General features: G+C 37.5%; 1 protein-coding gene across 5 annotated transcripts in view; it reads right to left on the minus strand.

Annotated features, from left to right (window-relative positions):
- Positions 1 to 25,242, minus strand: part of RALGAPA2 (Ral GTPase activating protein catalytic subunit alpha 2) — a 278,920-nt gene that overhangs the window by 151,581 nt on the left and 102,097 nt on the right. For all 5 annotated transcript variants that reach the window (XM_045574683.1, XM_036417809.2, XM_036417810.2 and 2 more), the window contains 5 exons: positions 19,445 to 19,535; positions 17,916 to 18,089; positions 8,211 to 8,404; positions 6,676 to 6,774; positions 6,321 to 6,476 (listed from right to left, as the gene is read on the minus strand). In XM_045574683.1, the coding sequence (XP_045430639.1) occupies positions 6,321 to 6,476; positions 6,676 to 6,774; positions 8,211 to 8,404; positions 17,916 to 18,089; positions 19,445 to 19,535 (714 nt within the window). The remainder of the gene's footprint in view (positions 1 to 6,320; positions 6,477 to 6,675; positions 6,775 to 8,210; positions 8,405 to 17,915; positions 18,090 to 19,444; positions 19,536 to 25,242) is intronic.

Below are 25,242 nucleotides of genomic sequence, written 5' to 3' on the forward strand. Positions count from 1 at the left end.
GTCTTGAAGTCCATGCTCTGAATTGTTACACTATTTCACTCTATGTTATACTGTCTCATACTTTATACAATTACTAGAGGCCCGGTGCACAGATTCCTGCACTGATGGGATCAGGATAGTGGTTTCGGGCCAAACCCCTCAGGCCCGATCTAAACAGGAGGAAGTCTGGTCTGTACATTGAGCATCTGTCCCCTGGTGGTTAATGCACATCATAGCAATCGGTTGACTGGACATTCGGCTGCTTAGGCATATATAATATATATATATATATATATATACACACACACACACACACACACACACACACACACACATACTAGAGGACTGGTGTACAAAATTTGTGCACTGGGGGGCGGGGGTTTGGCCTGTGCCCTCTCACAGTCTGAGAGCCCTGCAATTGATTTCCCCAAAGAGGTATGTCCTGCCCACCCAGCTGGGGCTCCATGATGGATCGCCCCCACAGAGGGAGGCCCAGGCTACCCACCACAGTGCCACTAGCTGGGTAGCCTGGGCCTCCCTCTTTGGAATGATTGATTGTGGGGCTCTGCCATTGATCTCCCCAAAGAGGAAGGCCCCGCCCACCTGGGGCTTTGCAATCGATCATGCCCCCGTAGAGGAAGGCCCCGCCCACTCGCCGGTTAGTGGCCTGAGCCTCCCTCTTTGAGGAGATTGTAGAGCCTCCAACTGACCCAGCGCCCTGCTGGCCGATGGCCTGGGCCTCCCTCTGCAGGGCCATCAATGGCTGGGCCTCCGACAATCGCATCACACCTGCCTTGGCTGGCCTGGTGCCAGTGGGTGTCATAATGTGGTCGTCAGGATGGTCATTCTGTACATTCGTTCGATCAATTTACATATTATGCTTTTATTACTATAGATGATAACAATTGGTAATTGGATTGTTACATAGGGGCAGAACATTACATATTCCTTCAGCTGAGAGAGCCTTATGCTTTTCTGGTGTTTTATAAAATATGACTGGAGGCCTGGTGCACAAAAATTCGTGCACTCTGGAGGTGGAGGGTTCCTCAGCCCAGCCTGCGCCCTCTCACAGTCCGGGACCCCTCTGGGGATTTCCACCTGCCAACTTAGGCCTGCTCCCCAGGGGATTGGGCCTAAGCTGGCAGTCAGACATCTCTCTGGCAGCCCAGGGGCTCCCGGGGGATATCCAACTGACAGCTTAGGCCCACTTCCTCTGGGGAATGGGCCTAAGCTGGCAGTAGGACATTCTTAGTGCTGCCGAGGAGACGGGAGAGGCTTGCTGCTGAGGAGGCGGGAAAGGCTCCTACCACCACTGTGCTTGCAGCTGTCACCCCAGCTTGTGGCTGAGTAGAGCTTCTCCGTGGAAGTGCATTGACCACTGGGAGCAGCTCCTGCATTGAGCGTCTGCTCCCTGGTGGTCAGTGTGCATCATAGCAACTGGTAGTTCCCAGTCATTCTGTCATTAGGATCGATTTGCATATTACCCTTTTATTATATAGGTTAGGATATTATATAGGATAATAGGACACTATAGATAAAAATGACAGAGACATGCATTTCCCAAAATTTCTACATGCTAATTTGTAACACTAATTCTGCATTAATATAAGCTTTTCATTTAAAAGAGAATTTAACTTTGATGTAGAACAGACAAATTACATTAAGACATTAAATCTGTAAGTCATTGTTAAAAAATAGCTTACTTATTTTAAGCAAAGAAAACTTTCCAGTCTTTGATATATGCTCTTAGAAACATGAAAATAAAATTCCTTTCCTCAACTGTCCTTTTCCATTTCACACATATTGATCTTTCCATATGTTTTAAATAATGATGAAATTAATAGGAACTGTTCTTAATAAACCTAAATCATAGCTCCTTTCATGTCCACATATTTTTAAGAAGACCGAGGTGAAAAATCTGCTTCAGCATTAGGAAAACTTAAGAAGAACCAGGAACAGCTTTAGGAGAGAAGCTGAAAGATGGCGATGAACTAGGAAGGCAGCTATGAAAAGGTAATTGCAGGTTGGGTGTGGGATGGCATTTCAAAGGAAGGTCCTGAGACGGGGTGAGACAGGTAAAACAAGACAGGCCAGAGGAATAGGACCAAGGACTGTTTGTATGACCCACTTGCTAGGTGTGAATCAATGAAAAAGATATACCCTGTGGAATTAGCCAGGCCCGTGGATTGTAACAGTCTTAAAAAAAAAAAAATCGTATTGGGCAAAAGTTCTCAATAATTTTTTAACCTTATTTAAACAATGGGTCATGATATTTACCTAACTGAACCAGAGAAGAATCAACGGGACAACATTGTGCAGTCCCCAGAAGAGCCTGGTACTGTGGGTGCCAGGGAAACAATGGCCCTCTGCTCCCCCCACCCCCACACCCCGACACAGCAGCTGAGCAGAGGGAAGCCACCTGCAAGACTCCTTCATGAGCAGGGCAGGCAGTCCCAAAGCCACCCAAAATTTCATTCATGATTTATAGTTATTTTGAGAGTCCTTATGATCCTGATAATTTTTCTAAACGAGTATCAATCAACTTTTTAAAAATTCAGTGTCAAGGAAAAAATAAAGTTATTTGGAAGTATTTTTCTCAATCTTACTAATAAGCCATAAATTTACAGTGTGGGCAATGCTATTTTATAAGGTCATTGCTTAAACTATTAAATTATTAAGCTATTAGAATAGTTAAAACTAGTACAGCCAATACTACTTGGTTTGGAATGTAACACTTTAAATTCTAGCCATTCCATATAAGAATTACTACTTTTTTTTTTTTTTTTTAAATATAGAGGTGATTATACTTACATAACTAACTTGCTGTCATATTAGATCAACGATTTTCAACCTTTTCATCTCATGGCACACATAAACTAATTACTAAAATTCTGTAGCACACCAAAAAGTACGCATTTTTTACCAAGCTGATAAAAAAATAGATATAATTTTGATTCATTCACACCAGACGGCCATTGTTGTATTGGCTCTTATTCTTTTTTTTTATTTGACAAGCTAAGTAAGGAAAAAGAGGTCAATGTCCCTGACTAAACAGTCAGGTTTGAATGTTTTTAAAGATTCTTGTGCTGCAGCACACCAATTAAAAATTGATGTTATTAGATTAAACCATGACTTTACATGATTATATCACAGAACACAATCTATGCGACATTTTTTTCACAAAGTTTTTTTTTGTTTGTTTTTAATTAAAAAAGGTCCTCACACTAGCAAGTCTGGCTTAGTGGATAGAGTGTCAGCCTATGGATCAGAGTTCCGGGTTCGATTCCAGTCAAGGGCACATACTTTGGTTGCAGGGTCCTCCCTGCCCGGGCCTCCGGTCAGGGCTCGTGCAGGAGGCAACCAATACATGTGTTTTTCTCACATCAATGTTTTTCTCTCTCTTTCGCTCTCTTCTACTCTCCCTAAAAATCAATGGAAAAATATCCTCAGGTGAGGATTAACAATAAATAAATAAATTAATTAATTAATTTTAATCAGTCCTCAATGAATTTATGTAAGTTACCCTTATATCTGAAAAAAAGATTTTTAACATCTTAGAGCTTATTTCAAATTCAACCCTTTATTAGTCCCTCATGACATAATTTTGATACTCTCCGATTTAGGAAAGTGTAAAATGACCATGCCACACCAGAATGCTCACAGGGCCCAGGGTGGAAGGCAGTTTTAGAGGCCAGTGGTGGATCTTGAGCCACACAGCTGCGAGTCGCGCAGACAAGTGTGCCACCCAGAGGCGAACGGAACAAATTTCACCTTGGATTTTATTTGTGAGATGAATAAATGTTAAAGTTTATAAAATTATTTGCTATTACTTATTTTACTACAAAATAAGAAAAAATTAGAAGGTTCTCTCTGCAGGAAGAAAGCCTTTAGTGCCAGACTGCATGGAAGTGCGGCTCTTTAAGAACTCTCACAAGACGGAAATAGGCCCTCAGACAGTCCTCATCACAGGTGCACAGTTTGCCAATTAAAAAAATTGAGTTTAACTGCACTATTTACAGTAAAAGCTATCTTTTCTTTTTGTAATTAATATAACATGTTTCCAGAAATACATATAAGTTCTGGAACAACCACCATGATCTATTTAGACATGTGGCCCAAAAGTTAAACTAATTACCAGAGATATTTCTTACTTAAATGAGAAAAGTTTCTTTCATTAGAAGGTCTTCTGCTCAATTTTCTTCTGGCAAAGGAACAAAGTTTATTTACAGTAATTCTGTTTGGCAGACGGCTTCTAAGACATATACCAATAACTGTAAAGGTTAAAGTAAAACAGTCAATTCTACTAAACACATAATAAATGAAGCTTGTAATGTCCCAAACAATAGGCAGATTATAAAAAAGAGATTTATTATATCCCTGTTTCCATCTCAGAAGTCTAGACGTTGGAAATACTGTCAGCAACTGGCCATCATTAAGATTTACATTATTTTATAATGATTTACAAAAGATCAAATTAACAAAAAATATGGCATACATTAATGTGAAAATGATTTTAAGTATAAAATGTGAAAATGATTTTAAGTATAAAATTTGAAAAATCCTTTTTCTACACTGTAAAATCCAATTTTTTTAAATACTGTTCTGGGTTCTCAAATGCTATACTTATTTCATCTCATTTTGTTGTTTCATTTTCAGTCTAACACACTTTAAAATAGGAAGATGATACCAAAGTCACACCTAATTATATGACTTTCTAGAAAATTTCAAGTTTGCTTTTATTAAAAGAGAAGATTCTACAATTGATTATTATTTCCAGGTAAATTTTTTTCTGCAAAATCTTAGCATAATACTGCTTTCAAGTACCACATGCTAACTACATCTTCCTCTCTTATTTCCGTCACTGAGGGGCCTCCTTATTATCTATGAGAGTTAATTATCTTCCCTATTTAAACCCCTTAATCTTCGACATGCCCCAAGTTGCATCATTCAGCAAAAGATGCTTCCACCTGCAGTGATGGCTACAAAATATCTGAGACCAAAGCACACACAGTTCTACTTTCACATCCATTTCTACTTTTATTTGGGAAATAAACGAGACTATGGGTTTAAGTCTAGCCTGATACCTAAATGTCCTATACATAATGCTGAAACTGGAGCAACTGTGACAAAAACAACTCAGTAGGTCAGCACGGTTTAATTACTTCAGATAAAAGCTCAATGACTGAAGCTCAAATTGTTTATCAGGGAATATATTTCAAGAATTTAGTTCAAGGAAGATTCAAGTGCATTCTGAAGCAACAAAGAAAAGCTTGTCAATCAGGAGAATGATCTCTTACATGAATCCTAGGGGCACCAAAAAGACTGTGTGTCTGCCTCACACATTCAAGAATAGAATACAGAAAGGATGTCTACTTATAGTTCATGAGTGAGTGATTCAAGTTCATTAATAAGTATCTACAATTTAAAGGGTAAATTCTGGAACACTCCCCATACCTCAAATTGGCAAAGAAGACCAAAATAAACTTCAATGCCTTAAAATTTCTTGAATCACTTCTATTCCTCCTTTCCATCTTCAATGCTACCATCTCAGTTCTCAACAGTTAAAAAAAAAAAATCTATATTCATTTAACTACTTCCTACTTAATCTCCTTGTCTCCAGGTCCAACCTCCAACTCTATCCTACCACTGTTACATTTTAAAATCCATCCTCCAAACAGAGTCCAAAATAATCTCTGTGAAATACAAACCAATCACAGCACTTGACTGCTTGATATTTACAAAGGAAATCAGGAGTCGGAGTGTTCCTCCCTACCCTCTGCCCACTGGCAGGGGACTTCTCAAGGCAGGAAGGCCAGAGGCGGGCCACATCCATCCTGCACTCCCAGGGTCTACACAGAGGGGCTACTGCTGGTGGCTCCTTGGCCTTTCAACTTACCCACCAATCACATGTCCTTGTGGTAGGAATTAAAATAACTCCTAATCAGGAAATGTCAGGGCCCATAACTTATGGGTGAGTTTTCAAACATTTTTAAGTGACCAGAATCATTTTCTTCAAACAATATCTAATGTACAATCCCAATCGAAAAGTAGTTGAAATAGTATTTTTGAGGTTGACAACATAGGCAAAGGTTAGATAATAGAGAAGTGTACAAGCCATAGGATAAAACTCAAATTTGGTTGGTTCAATGCAAAGTCAGTGGGGAGAAGAAAAAGGAATGTGATAAAAACCTGATTTACATTTTTGAAAGGCCAGTGTGTGGTTGCATGTAAAAAAAGTTGAAACTACTGAGAACTTTAACATTCCTGATGTATTTTCATAAACCCAAATTTAACCTGTGAACAATCCTATGTACTACCAATGTAAAGGGCTTGCAGAATACCTGATCCTCGCTGGTTAATCCCAGGTGCATCACCAGGTAAAAGTGCACCAGGAAGTCTGAGTTTGGCAGAACGTCCTGGCGTCTGGTCATCATGGCACAGATCAGTTTGTAGGCTTGCAGCTTGCCTTCCTTGTATTCATTTGGCAATGTCGTCGCCTGCCAAGAAGATAATGTTTGAAAGTTTAATCAACAGATGCAGCTGGACATTTCAACATTTCCTTTACTTTTCCATTTTTCATAGGAGTTGATTGTGGAGATCTTTGAAACATGCAGTCTTGGGAAATTACATTTTAAAAACTCAATTTCAGAAAGGAAGAGGAAATTATAATAAAAGAGTAAAAACATATCCACTTGCCTTAAATAGCCATGATGCAAACATTCTGAGTGGTGGGATCAAGACCGGAGGAGATGGAGAAGTTTGGTTATCCGGGCTTATTGCCAGATTATCCCGTATCTAATTTACAAAGAGATTAGGGAAGAGAATACAGTTTATGCCAACAATATTCCAATATTTGTTCCATGGTCAACTAGCTGCTTCCAATAAAATTTCTATGAGTAAGAATCTACAATAGTTACAAATTTTTCTTTTATTGTGAGATTTATTGTCAATTTTGAATTTTATATCTAACTTAATTGTATGTGGTTTTAGAGTTAATAAAAACTAGGGCATTGTTTTTCTTTGAATATAATGCAGAGGTCCTAAACTCCCACATGATAAGAATGGCTGAACAAGTTATACTGTATAAACATGAATCATGTTTAAAAATATATATATATAACATTGGAAAAATGCATGTAATAAACTGAAACAAAAACCAGAATGAAAAGGTCCCAGTAGTTCAGCTGGTTAGTGCATTGTCTTGATATACCAAGGTTGTGGGTTCAATCCCCAGATAGGGCACATACAAGTATCAACCAATGAATGCATAAATAAGTGTAACAATAAATTGATGTTTTTTTCTCTCTAAAATCAATAAATAAAAATTTTAAAAACGAATGAAAATTGTATGTACTCTAATATTTTACTTTGATAGATTTTTTTATCCCTTTAAAACCATATATTAATATTGGTTATCTCTGTGGGAAAGTGATATCAATTTTCTACTTTGATTTTCTACATTTTTCAAAAATTTTTAAAAATATATTTTAATGATTTTTTTTTTACAGAGAGGAAGGGAGAGGTATAGAGAGTTAGAAACATCGATGAGAGAGAAACATAGATCAGCTGCCTCCTGCACACCCTCTACTGGGGATGTGCCCACAACCAAGATATGTGCTCTTGACCAAAATCAAACCCAGCTGATTTCTGTCCGCAGGCCGACACTATCCACTGAGCCAAACCAGTTGGACCATTTTTCAAATTTTAAAAAAATATACACTTTTATTGATTTCAGAGAGGAAGGGAGAGGAAGAGAAAGATAGAAACATCACTGATAAGAGAGAAAAATCAATCAGCTGCATCCTGCATGCCCCACACGGGGGAATGAACCTGCAACCCAGGCATGTGCCCTGACGGAATCAAACCATGACCTCCTGGTTCACAGGTCGACACTCAACCACTGAGCCACGCTAGCTGGGCCATTTTTCAAATTTTACACAATGAAACCAGTATCACTTTCATAAAGAAAATAATTAAAACTACTAAATGATACCTTACTCTTTAATATCCTATAGCAATATAATATATATGCCTTAAATGAAATGACTCTTCCATATTTATAAAATGACCAAATTATAGGTATTACTACTTATTCTTTGATATTCAAATATACTTGTGTCAACACCTAATTATTATTCCAGGATGCATTCAGTGGTAAATTGCAACACAGTTTTAATGAAACTAAGTCAGTTTTTCCATATTAGAGTAAAAAGGTAAAATAGCAAGAGTACCTTTGCTAGTTTGTACCAGAGTTCATAGAGATAGCCAAAAACTTTGGCATGGATCTTGGGTGACTGGATATTATTCACATCTCCGAGGATTCCCAAGACTCTTCGCCATAACACAGCAGCAGAGTCTGGGTGCCAACCAGTGAGGTTCCCTCCAGCAATTATGCTACAGTCATCTGCAAGGCATTCACTGCTATCTATAGAGAAAAATGGGCGCGTTAACCCTGGAAATACAATCTGAGTAGAGCCTTTTTTCTTTCATGAAAATTACCAATGCTTTAAAGTTTATATATCGAGAGAAAAATAATTAAGATGAAAATTTCTAAAGTAAAAATAAATAAGATGAACATTTTCTTACATCTTTTTCCTGAAGTAAATTCTTAAAAAATACTTAATTTTTACAACAGTTTTAGATTTACAAAAAATTACTAAAATAGTATAGAGTTCCCATATCCCTACTCCATGTTAAATTTCCTTATTGCTAAACATCTTACCTAAGTATGGTATGTTGTTACAATATTAAAACATTATTACAAAGTCCACACTTTATTCAAACTGCTTTAATTTTTACCTAATGTCTTCATACTGTCCCAGGATTCCATCCAGGATATCACAGTACTAGTATGTTTAATCATCATGTTTCCTTAGCTTCCTCTTGGCTATGACATTTTTTTTTTCCAGATTTTCATTGTTTTTTATGACATTGACAGTTTTGAGTTCTGATTATTTTGTAAAATATTCTTTAATTGGATTTGTCTGATTTTTTCTCATGATGGATATTTTTTTCTTTTGCATTTGTGTTCCTAGAATGAACATTTTTAGCTCTGATATATGAACCTTTCCCAATATTCTTGAATTTCATTAGCAAATTATTATTTTTGCTTATATGATTTTAAGTAAGGTGGACTCAAATTTTCCTTTTGAAATATGTATCTTGTCTAAGGGAGGCTGGGGGAAGGTCAATGGGGGAAAAAGAGGAGACATATGTACTATTATTTGTAATTCTTTAAACATTAAAATAAAATTTAAGCCGAAACTGGTTTGGCTCAGTGGTAGAGCGTCGGTCTGTGGACTGAAAGGTCCCAGGTTCGATTCCGGTCAGGGGCATGTACGCTGGTTGCAGGCACATCCCCGGTAGGGGGTGTGCAAGAGGCAGCTGGTCGGTGTTTCTCTCTCATCGACGTTTCTAGCTCTCTACCTCTCCCTTGCTCTCTGTAAAAAATCAATAAAATATATGTAATAAATAAATAAATAAAATTTAAAAAAATAAATATGTACCTTGTCTCATTTCATTATCAAGGTAACACAAGTTAGATAACAGAAATTAGGGAGCATTCTTTCTTTCTAGTGTGTGGAACAGATTGGAAGAAAACAGTTTCTCATTTATTTGAAGCTTTAGTAAAACTAGAAATTGTCCTTTATTTTTATAAATATATTCAAATTAACATTTTAAATTTTGTAGTTTTTGAAGCTCTGTTCCTTTTTGCACTCCCAATATTCTTTCCTTGATTAATCTTGCCTATTCGCCTATTGTATTGTTTTTAAAAACTGTTCTTGCCTTCTCTATTGCTTTCCAGCACATATGTGTAAGCACTTTTGATTAACTTCAATATATTATTCTGCCATTATTCCCTAATATTTTGAATAGGGCACATAGATCAATATTTTTCTCTTCTAATAGAAACACTAAGTCTTCACTTACATTCTAGAGCTTTTGATATGTAATTTAAATTGTAGTCCACTTAGAAATGTTTTCTAATTTCTAATTTAATTTCTTTTGGACTTAATTTATCTGAAGTGCAATTTTTTAAATGACAAGTGCTGGCAAGGATGTGGAGAAAAGGGAATCTTAGCACACTACTGGTGGGAATGCAGACTTGTGCAATCATTATAGAAAACAGTATGGAGTTTCTTCAAAAAATTAAATATGGAACTGCCATTTGACCCAGTGATCCTATTTCTAGAAATATATCCTAAGAAAACTGAAACACCAATCAGAAAGAATGTATGTACCCCTATGTTCATAGCAGCAATTTACAATAGCAAAGATAGGGAAACAGCCCAAGTGCCCATCAGTTAGATGAGTGGATAAGAAAGCTGTGGTACATTTGTATCACGGAATTCTATGCAGCAGTAAAAAAGAAGAATCTCTTACTCTTTGGGACAGCATAGAGAGGCCTGGAGTGAAATTAGAGAAAATCATGCTAAGTGAAATTAGAGAAAAAGAAGTATCACATGATCGCACTAATATGTGAAATCTAAATAACAAAATAAACTGATGAAAAAAATAGATTCATAGACATGGAAGCATGGAACAGAGTGCAGAAGCTCAGAGGGAAGGCGGGGAAGGTGGGTGGAAGGTAATCAATCCAAGACCTCGTATGCATAAATGCAGAACCTATGGACACAGGCTATAGGGTACTGAAGCCTGAGGCTAGGAGAGGAAAGGGGGGACATATGTAATACTTTCAACAAGAAGAATTATTAAAAATAAATAAATTGCAGTTTTTAGTTTCTTAATGTAATTTTGTTTTATTATCCTTTTGTTCTGTATTTCATCACACTCATAGAATATGGTATAGTTTCAAATCATAACATTTATTGAGACTTGATTAAAGATCTAGTTGTTCCATGTGCTTTTAAAAATCACTTGTATATTTTAATAAAGTTCACAGTTTTGTATACTTACATATATTTCCATTCACTATATATAAAAATATTTCTATTAATTGTAGTAAGTCTTCTGTAATATTTTTTCTTAACTCGTCAATTTTTGAGTTTTTAAAATTTTCCACTATAAAGCTCATATAAATTCAGAATTATTGCTGTCACTAATGATTTCTGTTTTTAGTTTATGTGACATACACACATAGCTAAACCACTGTTCTACTTTTCTTTCTTTGATCTATCAATGTATTTATTTAATTACTATCTTCTTTGCTTCGCTTCTCTTTTGAATCTTTGGAGGGAGTTCAAAAAGTCAGTCCTATCTCCACAGTAATCCCTTTTTCTTTATTTTCTTACACCATTTCTTATTAACATACTTATTTTAAAAGTTCTATTTTTCACACATTTCCCACACAAATAAAGAAAAACTGATTTCTAGGCAATTATGAACTTCCACTGAGTGTCATTTTGATTACATATATTGTTAGTGCTTTTAAGGCCTAATCAAAGAAATTGAAGAGCAATTGGTGGATGTGAGGAACTTTAGGTAGAAGAATGACAAGAATAAACAGGGAGCCGGAAGAAGTGAATCTGACAAGGAGTTGTGGCAGATCGAACAATGTTCTGCATACTTCCCTGCACTCAGGATAGCTGCTAATATCTTATTATATTAGATCAGAGGGCTGTTGCACAAAGATTCATGCAATAGGCCTTCCTTCCCCTGGCTGCCGGCACCAGTGTTCCTTTGGCACCTGGGACCCAGGCCTTCACTTGGGCCACAGCAGAGAAGTCAAGCCTCTTCAGACTTCAGTCATCTTCAGTCTTCACATGGGCCAGAGCTTTCAGTCTTCGCTCCGCGCCTGCATATGCAAATTAACCCACCATCTTTGCTGGGTTAATTTGCATACTCACTCCAGATTGGCTGGTGGGCATTGTGGAGGAGGCACAGTCAATTTGCATCTTTCTCTTTTATTAGTGTAGACTAGAGGCCTGCCAAATTCATGCACCAGTGGAGTCTGGCTGGCCTGCCCCGATTGGGTTGATGAGGCCAGGGTGGCTGGGGGCAGAGGTTGCTAGAGGTTGACCAGCTGGCCTCATCCTCTGGTCGAAGGGACAATTTGCATATTAGCCTTTTATTATATAGGATGCTGAAATATCCCAAGATATCTAAATTTCCCACATAAGTATCACATAATTTACTGAAGAGATACAATAAAATGTTCAGATCAAATTCAAGATGGAATTCCTAAACACTCTGACTGAAAGACAGGAGGTATAGAGAACAAAAGTCTGATTAAGGGCCTGTAGGTTCGGGCCTCTGGGTTCTTTGAAGTTTTACTAATGTTTAACCTGTAAAGTAAATGCAATACCAAGTATCTAAGAAGGTATGCTGCTTTAATGAATGCTTATAAATCAACACAAAACCCCATATACAACATAATATGGCATTTATTTTTCTCATAGAGAAAATTATGTCTTTAATCCTGGGTAAAAAACAATAAGGGAATTAGATGATTTATAGTGTTTCATCTCCTACCCCAACCCCCCAAATACAGCCATCCGAAACAGAGATTAGCCCCAGCATTCCAATCACATTGGAGCTTTGCTGGAGTAACACCAGGTGAAAAGGCCAGGTATCTCATCACCTACACTTCCTTGCTACCTGCCAACTAATATATCCTCAGGGCCCCATGTAGAAAACGTTTCAATGCTACTGGGCTCTCTGACAAATACATGCTTCAGTGATAAAATCCTAGGTAATATCCCCATCACATTACCAAAAAATGTTGAGTTCTTTACAAGTATTTAAAATCAATGGTCAAAAAATAAAATCATTGGTCAATATCACTGTGACAATTTTTTAATGAGTTTAAATGTTTTATCCCAAAATTATTGCACTTGTGCTGTAACAGAACAGATGCTGACATTTTACATGTAGATAGTTCCTCACTGAAGCAGCACTTAATTAAAAATGGGGATTTGAGAGATTTCAGAAAATTTCATGCTCACCCTAAAAATGCCAAATATTTAGTTTTATTTTCTCTTTCATTAGCAAGCTAGTGTGGTAGCCTAGTACCTTTGAATTTCATTATTATTAAATGCAATAAGGGCATTAAAATTTTTTTTTATTAAACTGGGAACTCGTGCAAATAAACACAATATATCATCTTTCTCCAAACATATGCATGATTTTAACAAAGCAATATAACATTTAAAACGTTACAAATATGCAAAGGATTTTAGTCATAAAATAAGTCTTGGTAATTGGTAAAATGGGTACTTATGACCAAATGATTTCACATAGCTGCAATTTTATGTAGGGTTTGTAAGAATGTTGAAACATAGCAGGAACACTGGAAATAAATCTCCCTTTTGATTTAAAACCTGAAGTAACAAATCCAAAGGTTCAATTGAGACACCTTAGTTCCAGGACCAGAAAACTCAGGCCTGGCTTCTGAAGATTCAAACTGGAGAGGAAGCAGGCTGGCCAGTGCTCTGTGGCCAGCTCTGCAGCCTGACTCTTCTCTCCTTCCTCTTCTGCTTCCAGGGACATATTGTTCGTTTTAAAGATTTCAGAAGGTGAGCAAATAATCAGAGCAGATTTCAAAGCTGGTGAAAATGCCAAAAATGTGTCTAATGGAAGACAATGCTGACAAACAAACCATTTCTGCAAAAACAGCATTGGTGGCAGGTAACAGTGAGTATAATCCACATGCACAGCTGTAATTAAAAGCAGAAGTGGTAAAAGGTTTTCTAAAGCACTATTTGGAGACAAGGCTATGATAAATATACTAAACAAAAAAGAATTTGAAACTGAATCACACTTATTTTTTACTATTGAAAAAAGGTTAAAATTTAATTTCTATTTTAACTAAATAAAACAATAGCCTGGACTTAAAGCTTATTTATTCATTGATTTGAGTATTTATTAATGTTCCTCTCCTGTCATATACAATTCTAGAAGCCAAGAGCCAGCAGTGAACACAAACAATGTCACCCTTCCACCCAGCTTATAGTCCAGTGAGGGGAGACTATTGACTCCTCCCCACTAAACCAAAATGTTGGACACCATTTCTTAAACTTCACCTTAAAACACATTCCTGACCTGACAGGAGCCTGGAAAGGAAAGAGCACCAAAGCTGGCCTTTACCCTTAAGGGTTAAACATCTCATTTAAGAAAACCTTCCCCACCCCAAGGCCTTAAGACATGTTTTAGAAGATATTTTCTTGCAAAAGTTTTTAAAATTTATTTTTTATATTGAACTATTTTATCCATCTGGAATTGACTATGGGCATGTTGTAAGGCAGAGATTCTATTTCCTTTCTTTCCATATGGCTAAATACTTATCCCACAGGCATTTGTTAAACAGTAAATCCTTTCCTTGCCAAATCTGGAATGTGTCACCTCTTCCATAATATCATTATTCCATGCCCGTGTGGATTCAGTTATGTACTTTATATTCTATTCTATTCTATAGTCTATTTCTTTATCCCTGTGATTAAAACTTTCTTTAAATGAATCTCATAGCACTTATCACATTATTTGCCACTATCAGGATAAATGTCTTCTGTCCTCTTGGTAAGCCAGTTTTGACTCTGACTTATTCATGTTTTTATTTCTTAAAGCATCAAAATCATATTTCTAGTTTGCGAGCGTATTGGCTAAATAGGAGATGAGGCGAGCAGCAACACTGATTCTTTACTATAGAGTCATAAATATTCCTCAAAATAATAACCTCAACAGAACAAAACAGATGCGGTATCAACAGATGCTCTGGTACCCGGCACCTCCAGACCAGGAAGGGACTGCCCCTCCCGGGGTTACTAATTCCTAGAGATAGCTAACAACTCACCAGGAAGAGTTCCTTTCTTGTACAAACTACCAATCCAAAGCTCAGACCTCCTTTACCAGGCTCTTCCACATCAAGCCTATAACCACTCCCGCCACACACATACACCGGCCACAGACGCTTCAGGGCAGGTACTCGGCAACTAGGAATGGCATCTACCGGTACGCTCCAGGTCGGCTGAAATTGTTCCAACGAGTCAACCCTAACTCTGCTTACCCTGTCTTGCCTTGCTTTTCCCATGGAAATGACAATAAAGGCTGTTGCCCAGGTTTGTTCTCTTTCCCACTGTCTCCTAACTCTGGTCTTCCCTGTGTGGCCCACCTGCACAGTAGGCCATGCTCCAGCACCTAGGGACCAGTGAGTATAAACTTCCTTCAAGATAATCATTTCCATGTCTGTATGCTGTACCTTACCTAATTAAAACAAATCCCAGGTACACTTTGAAACAAAGTACAATACATTTAGCTGTTATTTTCATCAAACATGAAATGATTTAAATGAGAAAGCAAATATAAAACTAAACTGTTAGTTGCCAGTGATGAGGAATGTAAGATTTTAGTTGTTTATTGTTCTAAACATTTGATAATTGGTAGAATTATTCAATGAGAAACAGATATACTCAAATTGTTTGATCATTCTTTTTGCATGCCCAAAGGTCAGGCTAACATGAGTTTTATTTTGTATATTTATAAAGAAATCTTTCTCTTAAGAACAGAAAGTTAAATTCAGAACTGTGATAATCCTTAAACCTTATCATATTACAGTTTGTCCTTTTCACAGATGACAAGATGAACTATTGAACTGAGTGTACTGATTCTCTATATTAGTATTTCAAAGAACTAAGTATTTGGAGGAATTAATCATGACAGAGAGAGTACATCATATACAATTACCTCACATAAGTTTATTAAATTGAGCTATCCCATGCATACTCTGAAATAGGATCAAAACAGAAATATCCAAAGAATAGACAAAAGAAGTAATCACCCAATTTTCTTTCTTTTCAATAAAAATGATTAAAACTAGTTCTTATTAAATAAATTCAACTTCTTAAAGACTCAGTCTTGCCTTCAATAGTGCCACCATGAGTTCCCCCTTGGTAGTATTAATGATTCTCAAGTAGTTTAAAGGGTTTTGCTGTTGTAATTTTAACACCAATGGAGTGGAAGGGAGTAGACAGCACTGTATATGGAGTCAAAACACTTTAAAATCCAGTTCCAACTCTGGCACTTACTGTCTAGCTAACAAGATTTCCATGGAACTCAATTATCCCATCTCTAAAACAGAATTTGTAAGACATGGCCTGCTTACTATAGAGAACCAAAAAGTTATTTGTAAACTGTTAAATTACATATAAGTTTAAAGTATTATTATTAAAAATCATTATATATATATATATATATATATATGCACACACAACTATATAGAAATAATTTTAAATGAATTTAAAAAGAAATACAAATTTGAGAAGTACAAATTGCCACCCAATAATGGATACAACTAAAGCCTATGATTTTGCCAACCATTTTCTCATTGCTTCTACCATTGACAGATTTGAATACACACACCAAAAATGTCCACTATCTTTAAAGGACAGCACTATAGCATTATAAAGCAATACACTATTCACTTATAACTAACTGGTCTGTTTTTCTTTATTATTCCTATTCTCAAAATATATACACATTAAATACACATTAAGATCATACTTCTTGGCCTTATCTATCTTATACATAAAAGGTTTTATCCAAAAACATTTTTCCATGTAAATTTTATAAAGTTTTAATGTTATTCCATCAGGAATATCCAAAATATCAAAGACTTTGGTTAAATTTTATGTTATGATTAATAGAAACCAATGTTTCCTTGGTTAAAAAACACACAAGCTATTTAAAGTAATACTTTAGACTTTATTTATATTAAAATCATTTTTAGCATTTTAATAACAATTTTCACTCAACATGTGCTGTATAGTTTGTTGTTTTCATGAAAGTTTATCTGTGTGCAAACATGAGAACAGTAAACCAGGAAAGACTTGGCTGTGGTCAGCATTTTCCACACTGAGTTCCTCAGAACATTAGTCTCTCCTAATACTTACAAAAACAAAGCAAAACAAATTAACACCCAACTCCTGTTTGTTTTCTCCAGTCTCATCAGCCCCATCACACATGTGAGGAAGCTGAACTTTCTGAGTTTTGCATACGCATGTACAAATATATGTATGTATGTGTGCACATGAATAGCTAAAACTGCAGAGCGCTTCCATGTACACTATTCCTGCCCTACAGACTTTTATTTTCACTCATCCATTCCTCCAGCAACCCTGTAGTAGGGACCATTACTATCCCTATTTTACAAGAAAAAAGTTGAAGGAGAGCGAAATTAGGTAACTTGCTCAAAGCCACCCAGCAACTCCTTAGCAGAGCCTGGATACAGTCTCAGAAAGTTTGGTTCTGTAGCCACTGTATGAATCTCAGAAATAAAATACTGGGGCAAAAGGTGTGACAGATACAGAGTATAAAATCCTTCTTAAAAACTTTAAAATAGGATATATTTGATTGTTTGAGGACACAAATATTTGTGGTAAAACCAAAAAGAAATCAAGATATCATAAAAAAAATTGATTTGGGTCACTGGAAGACAGGAGAGGGAAGGGACTTGAGGAGACCCTCTGGAGAATCATACTGGTTTGGATGCTGCTATTTTTTAAATTGGATACTGGGCTCACTGGTGCTTACTTTATTACTTACACATATGTCACAACTTATGTTGTGTGTATCAAGTATTTTATAGTATAATTTCAAAAACATATTAATCACTAAGCTAGTCAAAGATGTAAACTTCTGGTTTAAGGCCCTTATAAAGTAGATAAAAATCACTCTTCTGTTTCCAGAGTGAAGCTTGACATGACTGTCCTCGCCTCCTCCTTTGCTGGCTGTGACTGTGGGCATGGCATGCATCTTCCCATTACCTGGCCACTATTTCAATCCCTCTCCAAACACATCTCAGAACTCACCGTTGATTATAAACAGGTGATTGGGCTGTCACAACCAATTTGGTTGGAGGTGGTGCGCTCCCCCACACCCCTTAACATTGTGCTAAAGGATCCCTAAATTTCTTACAACTGGAAACTGCGGGATTTCCCAGCTATTAGCATTGTTACCTGCTTTCCAAAGACATGGTTACTTACCTGTTAAGTTTGAAGCATCGGCGGGACTCAGTTGTAACCAATGGCGGGCATCGGAGTCAGCCACATCTGTGGGAGTGTTCAGGTCTGCATCTTCCTCACAGGTCTGCCATGAGCTCATGGACAACTCGGCCTCATTGTTATAGCCCAGAGCCGTGTCACTGCTGACACTGTCACCTAGCATAAGGAAGAACCAAAGTCTGAAATAACTAATAGTCACAACTACACCCACATAAGTAACTAAACAGGGGACCCAGCAGGGCACAGGGGCTCAAAGGGGCTGGTTTGGGCCCTTGCTCACCCAAACATAGCTTCCAAGTGCTGAGCATTAATACTCATTACAAGCTCCAGTATGTATCACCCAAAGAGCATTCCTTTCAAGGTGCTTCAATGCATATACCATATGCTCAAAAGATGTACATCAAGTCCTTAAGTTTTCTACTGAAACTTATTTAACTACAAAATGGGGGTGGGCGTAAGAAAAGGGGGGGGGGATTGGTCTATATAAATGCAAGTTTATTCTGCTGGCTAGAAAAGTCTAGTGATGCTTTACATATTGAGTCTAGACCTCAAACCAGGCTGGGTTAGAGCACTGGGGATGAGGTGTTCTACTACAATTATTGTCTCCAATAGAACGTCTCTCCTTTATATAATAAAAAGTTGTAATCTGTCATAATACAATGATGCTTTTTCAAAGGCTATTAAGCCTAACAAGGCTATTTTGTCTAACAAAAAACAGACCTAAACAGTTTACTTCTCTTAGTCTCCTGTCTACCTCATAATAATTTTGTGTGTCCACCCTTTTTGTCTGCTCATTCTTTCAGCTCTTTTTTTTTGTATCTGTGCTGACAGTGCCCAGCTTTGCTGCTGCTAATCTGCTGTTCTTCCTTCACTTGCAAAAAACTGAAAGTTGTCCCAGTCACCAACATATTAGGACTCTTACTATTATACATTGCCACAGAACTCTTAAGCCTACAGGATCTGAAGGAGGAGCCAAGAGAAGCTCCCGCACACCCCACCAGAACCACCCTGGACCCAAGTCATCTATGATGCTGCTCCACAAAGGAGGTGGTCCCAAACCTTCCCTTAGGAAAGCAGAGTATTAGGGCCACACTTTACAGTTACATTATAATGTCTCAGGATTCCAATCACATTTTTTTTTAAATACTTATACTATTGACTGCAATATACTTTTGAAACATTTTGTTCCACGCTGGTGGGAACTTTCTAGGGAAGATCACTTTCCTTCTTGGTCTGTCTGCTCACTTAGCATTAGCGTTGGTTGTGTCTCTCACCTAGGAAAGGGCCCAGGGGTGGAAAGACAGGCCTCTAAGGTTCAGGTAAGTGACTGGAACTGTTCAGATTGTACGTATGAACTAAGTGCCCATCGATCCTGAAATTCCAGGAATAAAATTTTCCCATTTCACACCTGTGTCTCTTCAGATGATATTATTCAAGTGAGAAGCACAAAGAAAACAAAATACATAAACTCTGAACCTGGATGAGCACAGACTGTGCTTCCTGGAACTTACTCTTCTGTCTTTCCCTACATTTTCCTTGCATCTGCTGCAAATCATCTTTTAAATCCAATTCAGTGGAACTGCTGCTTCTTTGAACTAAGATCTTCAGACAAAAAGAAAAACTGCGTTAGTTAAAGGAAAGTTTTGATTTTTATAAGACTGTTAAGTTTCTAGTCCACATTTCTAAAGGAAAAGAAACAAATGATAATAATAACAAAATTGAATGCTATTTTCCATTTGACGGATGTGTTCACAATTTACTATACTTGACATATAAATTATTCAATGTCTGAAATTTATGGCTTCTACTTTGTCAATTGACATTCAATTGAACTGATCTACTGAGAAGAAATGTCAAATTATATGGAAATGATTTATTTTGAAGTTCTATTTGTTCCTCTGCTCAAGCACACGTATATAGTGAATGCAATTTTCCAGAAGGCCCAGGTTACCCTCAGATAGTGAGTGTGCTGGCAGGGAAGGCATGGACTCTACTGAGACTTTTCTAAAGTTTACTCATTGCCTTCCTTGTAGCGGTGAAACATCTTCCTGAGCAGCACTCAACACTGGACCATGTATTACACACAGAGCACTAAAAAAACACTTGGAGGCAACCTGCATCCTCTAAAATTTATGACTTGCATGAAGAGACAAAACATACACAAGTTACACAAAACAATTACAAGGTACATAAGCAAAATACACAAATAAACTCTCTCTACATGGTATGCAGAATAGTGTTACCTTAATTGGCTCACAGTTACAGGACAGCTGTTCAAGAAGGCAACTGAATTGAAGTGACAGAGAGAAGGCAGGAGGGGATTCAAGGCAGGAAACACTGAGTGGCAATCAGCAAGTTGTATGTGCAGGGACAGAACCTGATTATAGCAGGGCAGGCAGGTGAAGAAGAAAAAGATAACAAGAAAATGCAGACCACCTTCTAAAAGAGGCAGCTGCAAGTGGGCCTTCACTATCAGGTTTAGGAATTTCAACCCAATATAGACATACAGTTGTGACTAAAGAAATAACCAGAAAGAAAAGTTTAGTACCTTTGGGATACATTAGTGTTAAGAAGAACAATATCATGAAACTGTTACGGTAGTTTAGGAATAAGCATATAAGGCCTTTGATGGTTTAAAAAAAAAGGGGGGGGGGTAAGAGAAAAAGATAAATTTAAAAAAAACTGCAAAACAGCAGAGGAGTTAAATTAAATCACAAAAGGATGACTCCAGGAGATCATGAGAACAACGATGACAAAGGAAGGAAGAAAAATGGGATGATGAGCAAAAAATAGTTTCTGATATTTTAATTTTCACTTTTGAGCTGAGCATCCAAAGAGAATATCCTGTACATAAGCAATGGAAATCCAGGATTCTGAGACAGAGGATAAAGCTGGGAATGAAGATATAAATTTAAGGTCCTTCAATGTAGAGTGTATTAAAAACCCTAGATTCAATGAACTAAAGAATAAACATTAAACAAACAAATGAAAAGTAAAGACTAACATGTACAATTAAAAGACAGAATAATTATTAAGCCAAGAAACAGGTGAAGGCCATAAATAAAATATTTAGAAGAACCACATATATAAAAAAATATTGCCGAAGCCGGTTTGGCTCAGTGGTAGAGTGTCAGTCTGCGGACGGAAAGGTCCCAGGTTCGATTCCGGTCAAAGGCATGTACATTGGTTGCGGGCACATCCCCGGTGGGGGGTGTGCAGGAGGCAGCTGGTCGATGTTTCTCTCTCATCAACGTTTCTAGCTCTCTATCTCTCTCTCTTCCTCTCTGTAAAAAAATCAATATAATATATATATTTTTTTAAATTAAAAAAATATTACACAGCCTTAAAGGAAGATGACATATATCTAATGTGATAATGAAAATATACCCAGATGCTGGGACCGGTTTGGCTCAGTGGATAGAGCGCCGGCCTGCAGACTGAAAGGTCCCGGGTTCGATTCTGGGCAAGGGCATGTACCTTGGTTGCGGGCACATCCTCAGTAGGGGGTGTGCAAGAGGCAGCTGATTGATGATTCTCTCTCATCGATGTTTCTAACTCTCTATCCCTCTCTCTTCCTCTCTGTGAAAAATCAATAAAATATATTTTAAAAGAAAAGAAAAGAAAATATACCCAGATATTTCTTGCTTCTGACTGAGAAATGAAATGTCCATAGCTAAAGAACTAGGTTCTACATAAAAATATGGGTTGTAATTTGGGATTGAAAGGAAGTAAATATATCTCCAAATGATCCACATCCTCCTTCCCCAAAGCAAACAAAACCAGGGCAGTGAAACAGGACTATCTGGAGGGCAAATCTATCATTACCACTGCCAGTGGCAAAAGAACCAAAGCTCAGGGGTTAAGTACACCCTCTGGTTCCTGGAAGAAACAAATGCAAATGCTGTCCTGGTGACACTCCATCACCTCAGACACCCAGGTTTTCTGCAGATTAAGATCAGCCGTCTTGAAACTCAATCAAAGATCACCAAACACCAAAGGAAATATATCACCATGCACAAGAATTTAGAAACAGCAAATATCAGACTCAGACACCCTCCCAAGGATTTCAGATAATCAGATAAAGAATTTAGAATTATAATACGTGAGCAATTTAAAGGAATAAAAGCTGAGGATCATATATTAGAAATTACAGACACACTTAAAAAGGCTAACCTGAACCTTCAGAAGCAAAAGGCATACTTTGTCGAACTACAAAACTTAATGGAAATATACTGTAGTAAAATTGAAGGACAAAGACTAAGAAACAATAACTAGGATGAATAGATCACTTCTTAATAGTAAGAATGAAAGACAAAAAATAGTAGAAAAATAGCTTCCATTAGAAGGGAGATGGCAAGGAAAAAGAAGTGGAGAACTACGGTAAATAAGAAGTTATAGTACTGTGCAGAGAAATAAAGTAACCAGAATTAAGATAAGAAATACTAAAACAGCCCTGGCCAAGTGGCTCAGTAAGTTAGAGTATTATCCTGTATACCAAAAGGTTGCAAGTTTTATTCCTGGTCAGGGCACATACCTAGGTTGCAGGTTCAATCCCCAGGCAGGGTGTGGGAGGCAACCATTTAATGCTTTTCTCTCACATTGATGTTCCTCTCTCTCTCTCTCTCTCTCTCTCTCTCTTCTCTCTCTCTCTCTCTGAATTAATAAAAACATATCCTTGGTGAGGATAAAAAAACAACACTACCAAAATAAAGCTTCACACATCTGAGAAACAGCATATATAAAAATATATGAGAGAGACAGATGGCATTTCAGATCAACATTTTTAAAAATTGATTCAATAAATGGGACCTGAGACAAGTAATTATCCACTCAGGGTGAGTAGAGGGAGGAATTTGGATCCCTATCTCACTCCCTACATAAAACCAATTTCAGACAGAAGAAAGACTTAAATGCGCAGAGAAAAACTGAAACAGTAATATAAGATAGTATTTTCATTCCCGTGGATTGATATTATAATTTTTCATAAAGCCTAATCATTAAATTGTTTGATAATCAAGAATACTGAAATTGCCCTGACTGGTTTGGCTCAGTGGATAGAGCATCGGCCTGTGGACTGAAGGGTCCCAGGTTTGATTCTGGCCAAGGGCATGTACCTTGATTGCGGGCACATCCCCATTGGGGGGTGTGCAGGAGGCAGCTAATTGATGTTTCTCTCTTATCGATATTTCTAACACTCTATCCCTCTCCCTTTCTCTCTGTAAAAAAAAAATAAGCAAATAAATAAAATCAATAAAATATATATATTTTTTAAAAGAATACTGAAATTAAGAACTTCTTGTTCATCAAAAGTCACCAAAGAGAAAGTAAAATATAAGTTGTACCTTGAAAGAAGATATTTGCCAGGAATAACCAAAAAAAGGATCAGTATTAAGACTATATAAAGAATTAGGACAAACTAAAGAGAAAGACAAGTCAATAGGAAAATAGTAAGGACATCATAGATAAAACACACATGATCAATGAACATATGGAAAGATTTCAGATTTATTAGTAAACTGAAAAATTCAAAAATAAGATCCCATTTTCACAGTTGACTCATAAAAATGTTAAATCTGACAAAGCAAGTGTTGACAAGAATGTGGATGAATGGCAACTCTTTACACATTGCTGTCAGAAATATATGTGGTGTAACCACTTTGGAAAAAACATTATCTTGTAAAAAAGAACATTCTTCTACTCTATGACTCATGAATTCTACGCCTAGAAAGCCATCATAGAGAAAAAGTTTAATATGTAGATCTTAAAACACATACAAGAATATGTATAGCTGCAGCTTTCATTTAAAAAAAATGAAATAATCTAAATGTTCACCAACAATAGAAATAAATTGTGGTTTATTCACAGTAAAATATCATACAGCAGAGAAATCTTAATAAACTACAGCTCCATGTCACCACAATGTAGATTAATCTTAGAAATAAATAACTGAGCCCAGATGTCATGGCTCAGTGGTTGAGTGTTGACCTATGTACCAGGAGGTCATGTTGGATTCAAAGTCAGGGCACATGCCAAGGTTGCGGGCTCGATCCCCCAGTGTAAGGTGTGCCAGAGGCAGCCAATCAATGATTCTCTCTCATCATTGATGTTTCTACCTCTTTCTCCCTCTCCCTCTCTGAAATCAATAAAAATGCATTTAGAAAAGGAAATACATATTGAGTAAATAAAGCAATAATATCAGTTTTAAAATGTTTAAAAATAGGAGAAACCAAGATGGCGGCATCCGAATGCAGCCTACCACAACAGATTTGAATTTAGAACTGAAAAACAGGGGATACATCACCCTGAAGCGCGGGATGGCTGTCTGAGAGGAGACTTTACCATCTGGGAAGGAGAAAGAAGGCGCGCTGAACCTCAGGAACTGTGAAGGCACAGAGAACTGTGTGTACGAAAAGGCGACCGCAGAGTTCGCTGCCCGCTTGCTTGCGGAGCACAGAGAGGGCGGACAGCTAATGCGCGGCTGGCTTTCTTGTTGTGGAGGAAAACAGAACCACCCTATTGCGTTGATAGAAGGCCCCAGACAGGGAGAGGCCAGACTGTCAGGCAGTGGGCAGAGATCTCTCGGAGGTGTGTGAAGCCAGCGACCATTACTGCGGGACTCAGAAACCAGACCCTTGTAGGGAGGGGCTGAATAAAGCTTGTCTGCACCACCCGAGACCCTGCCCCATCCAAGCAGAACACAGAAGCCCTTCCAGTGGCTAGCTTCCTTGTTCGCTGACAATAAGACTCTCCTAGGGAGGGGCAGACAGGAATCTAAAGCTTGTCTGCGCCTATACCAAAGAGGTGCATGTGCCTGCAACCAATTGTGCAGGATTCAACAAAGCTTGCCTGTGCCACACCGGGATTCTGCCCCATTCAAGCGGAATACAGAAACCCTCCTAGCTAAGACACTTCTGATATTCATAGCCAATTGGCTTGGAGATCAACGCTTCCCAGTGATACCAACAACAAGCAAAGCTTAACAACAGACTGCACACACAGCCCACACAGGGCTACACCAAGACTGTCCACCTCAGGTAACTGGGAGGCTGACTCACTGAAACATATAGGACACCTTAGCACACAAAGCCACCCTACCAACTCAGGGAAGCTGTGAAAATGCCAAGACAAGGAAATAGATCACAAACAAAAGAAATGGAGGACAAGAAGAGACTGGACATAGAGTTCAAAACCATGCTTATAAAGTTTTTCAAGAATTTCCTAGAAAAGGTCGATAAAACCTATGAGGAGATGAAAAGGGATCAACAAGAACTAATAAGAGATCAACAAGAAATAATAAGGGATCAACAAG

The sequence above is a fragment of the Pipistrellus kuhlii genome, unplaced genomic scaffold (genome assembly GCF_014108245.1).
Source record: "Pipistrellus kuhlii isolate mPipKuh1 unplaced genomic scaffold, mPipKuh1.p scaffold_m20_p_6, whole genome shotgun sequence".
NCBI lineage: Eukaryota > Metazoa > Chordata > Mammalia > Chiroptera > Vespertilionidae > Pipistrellus > Pipistrellus kuhlii.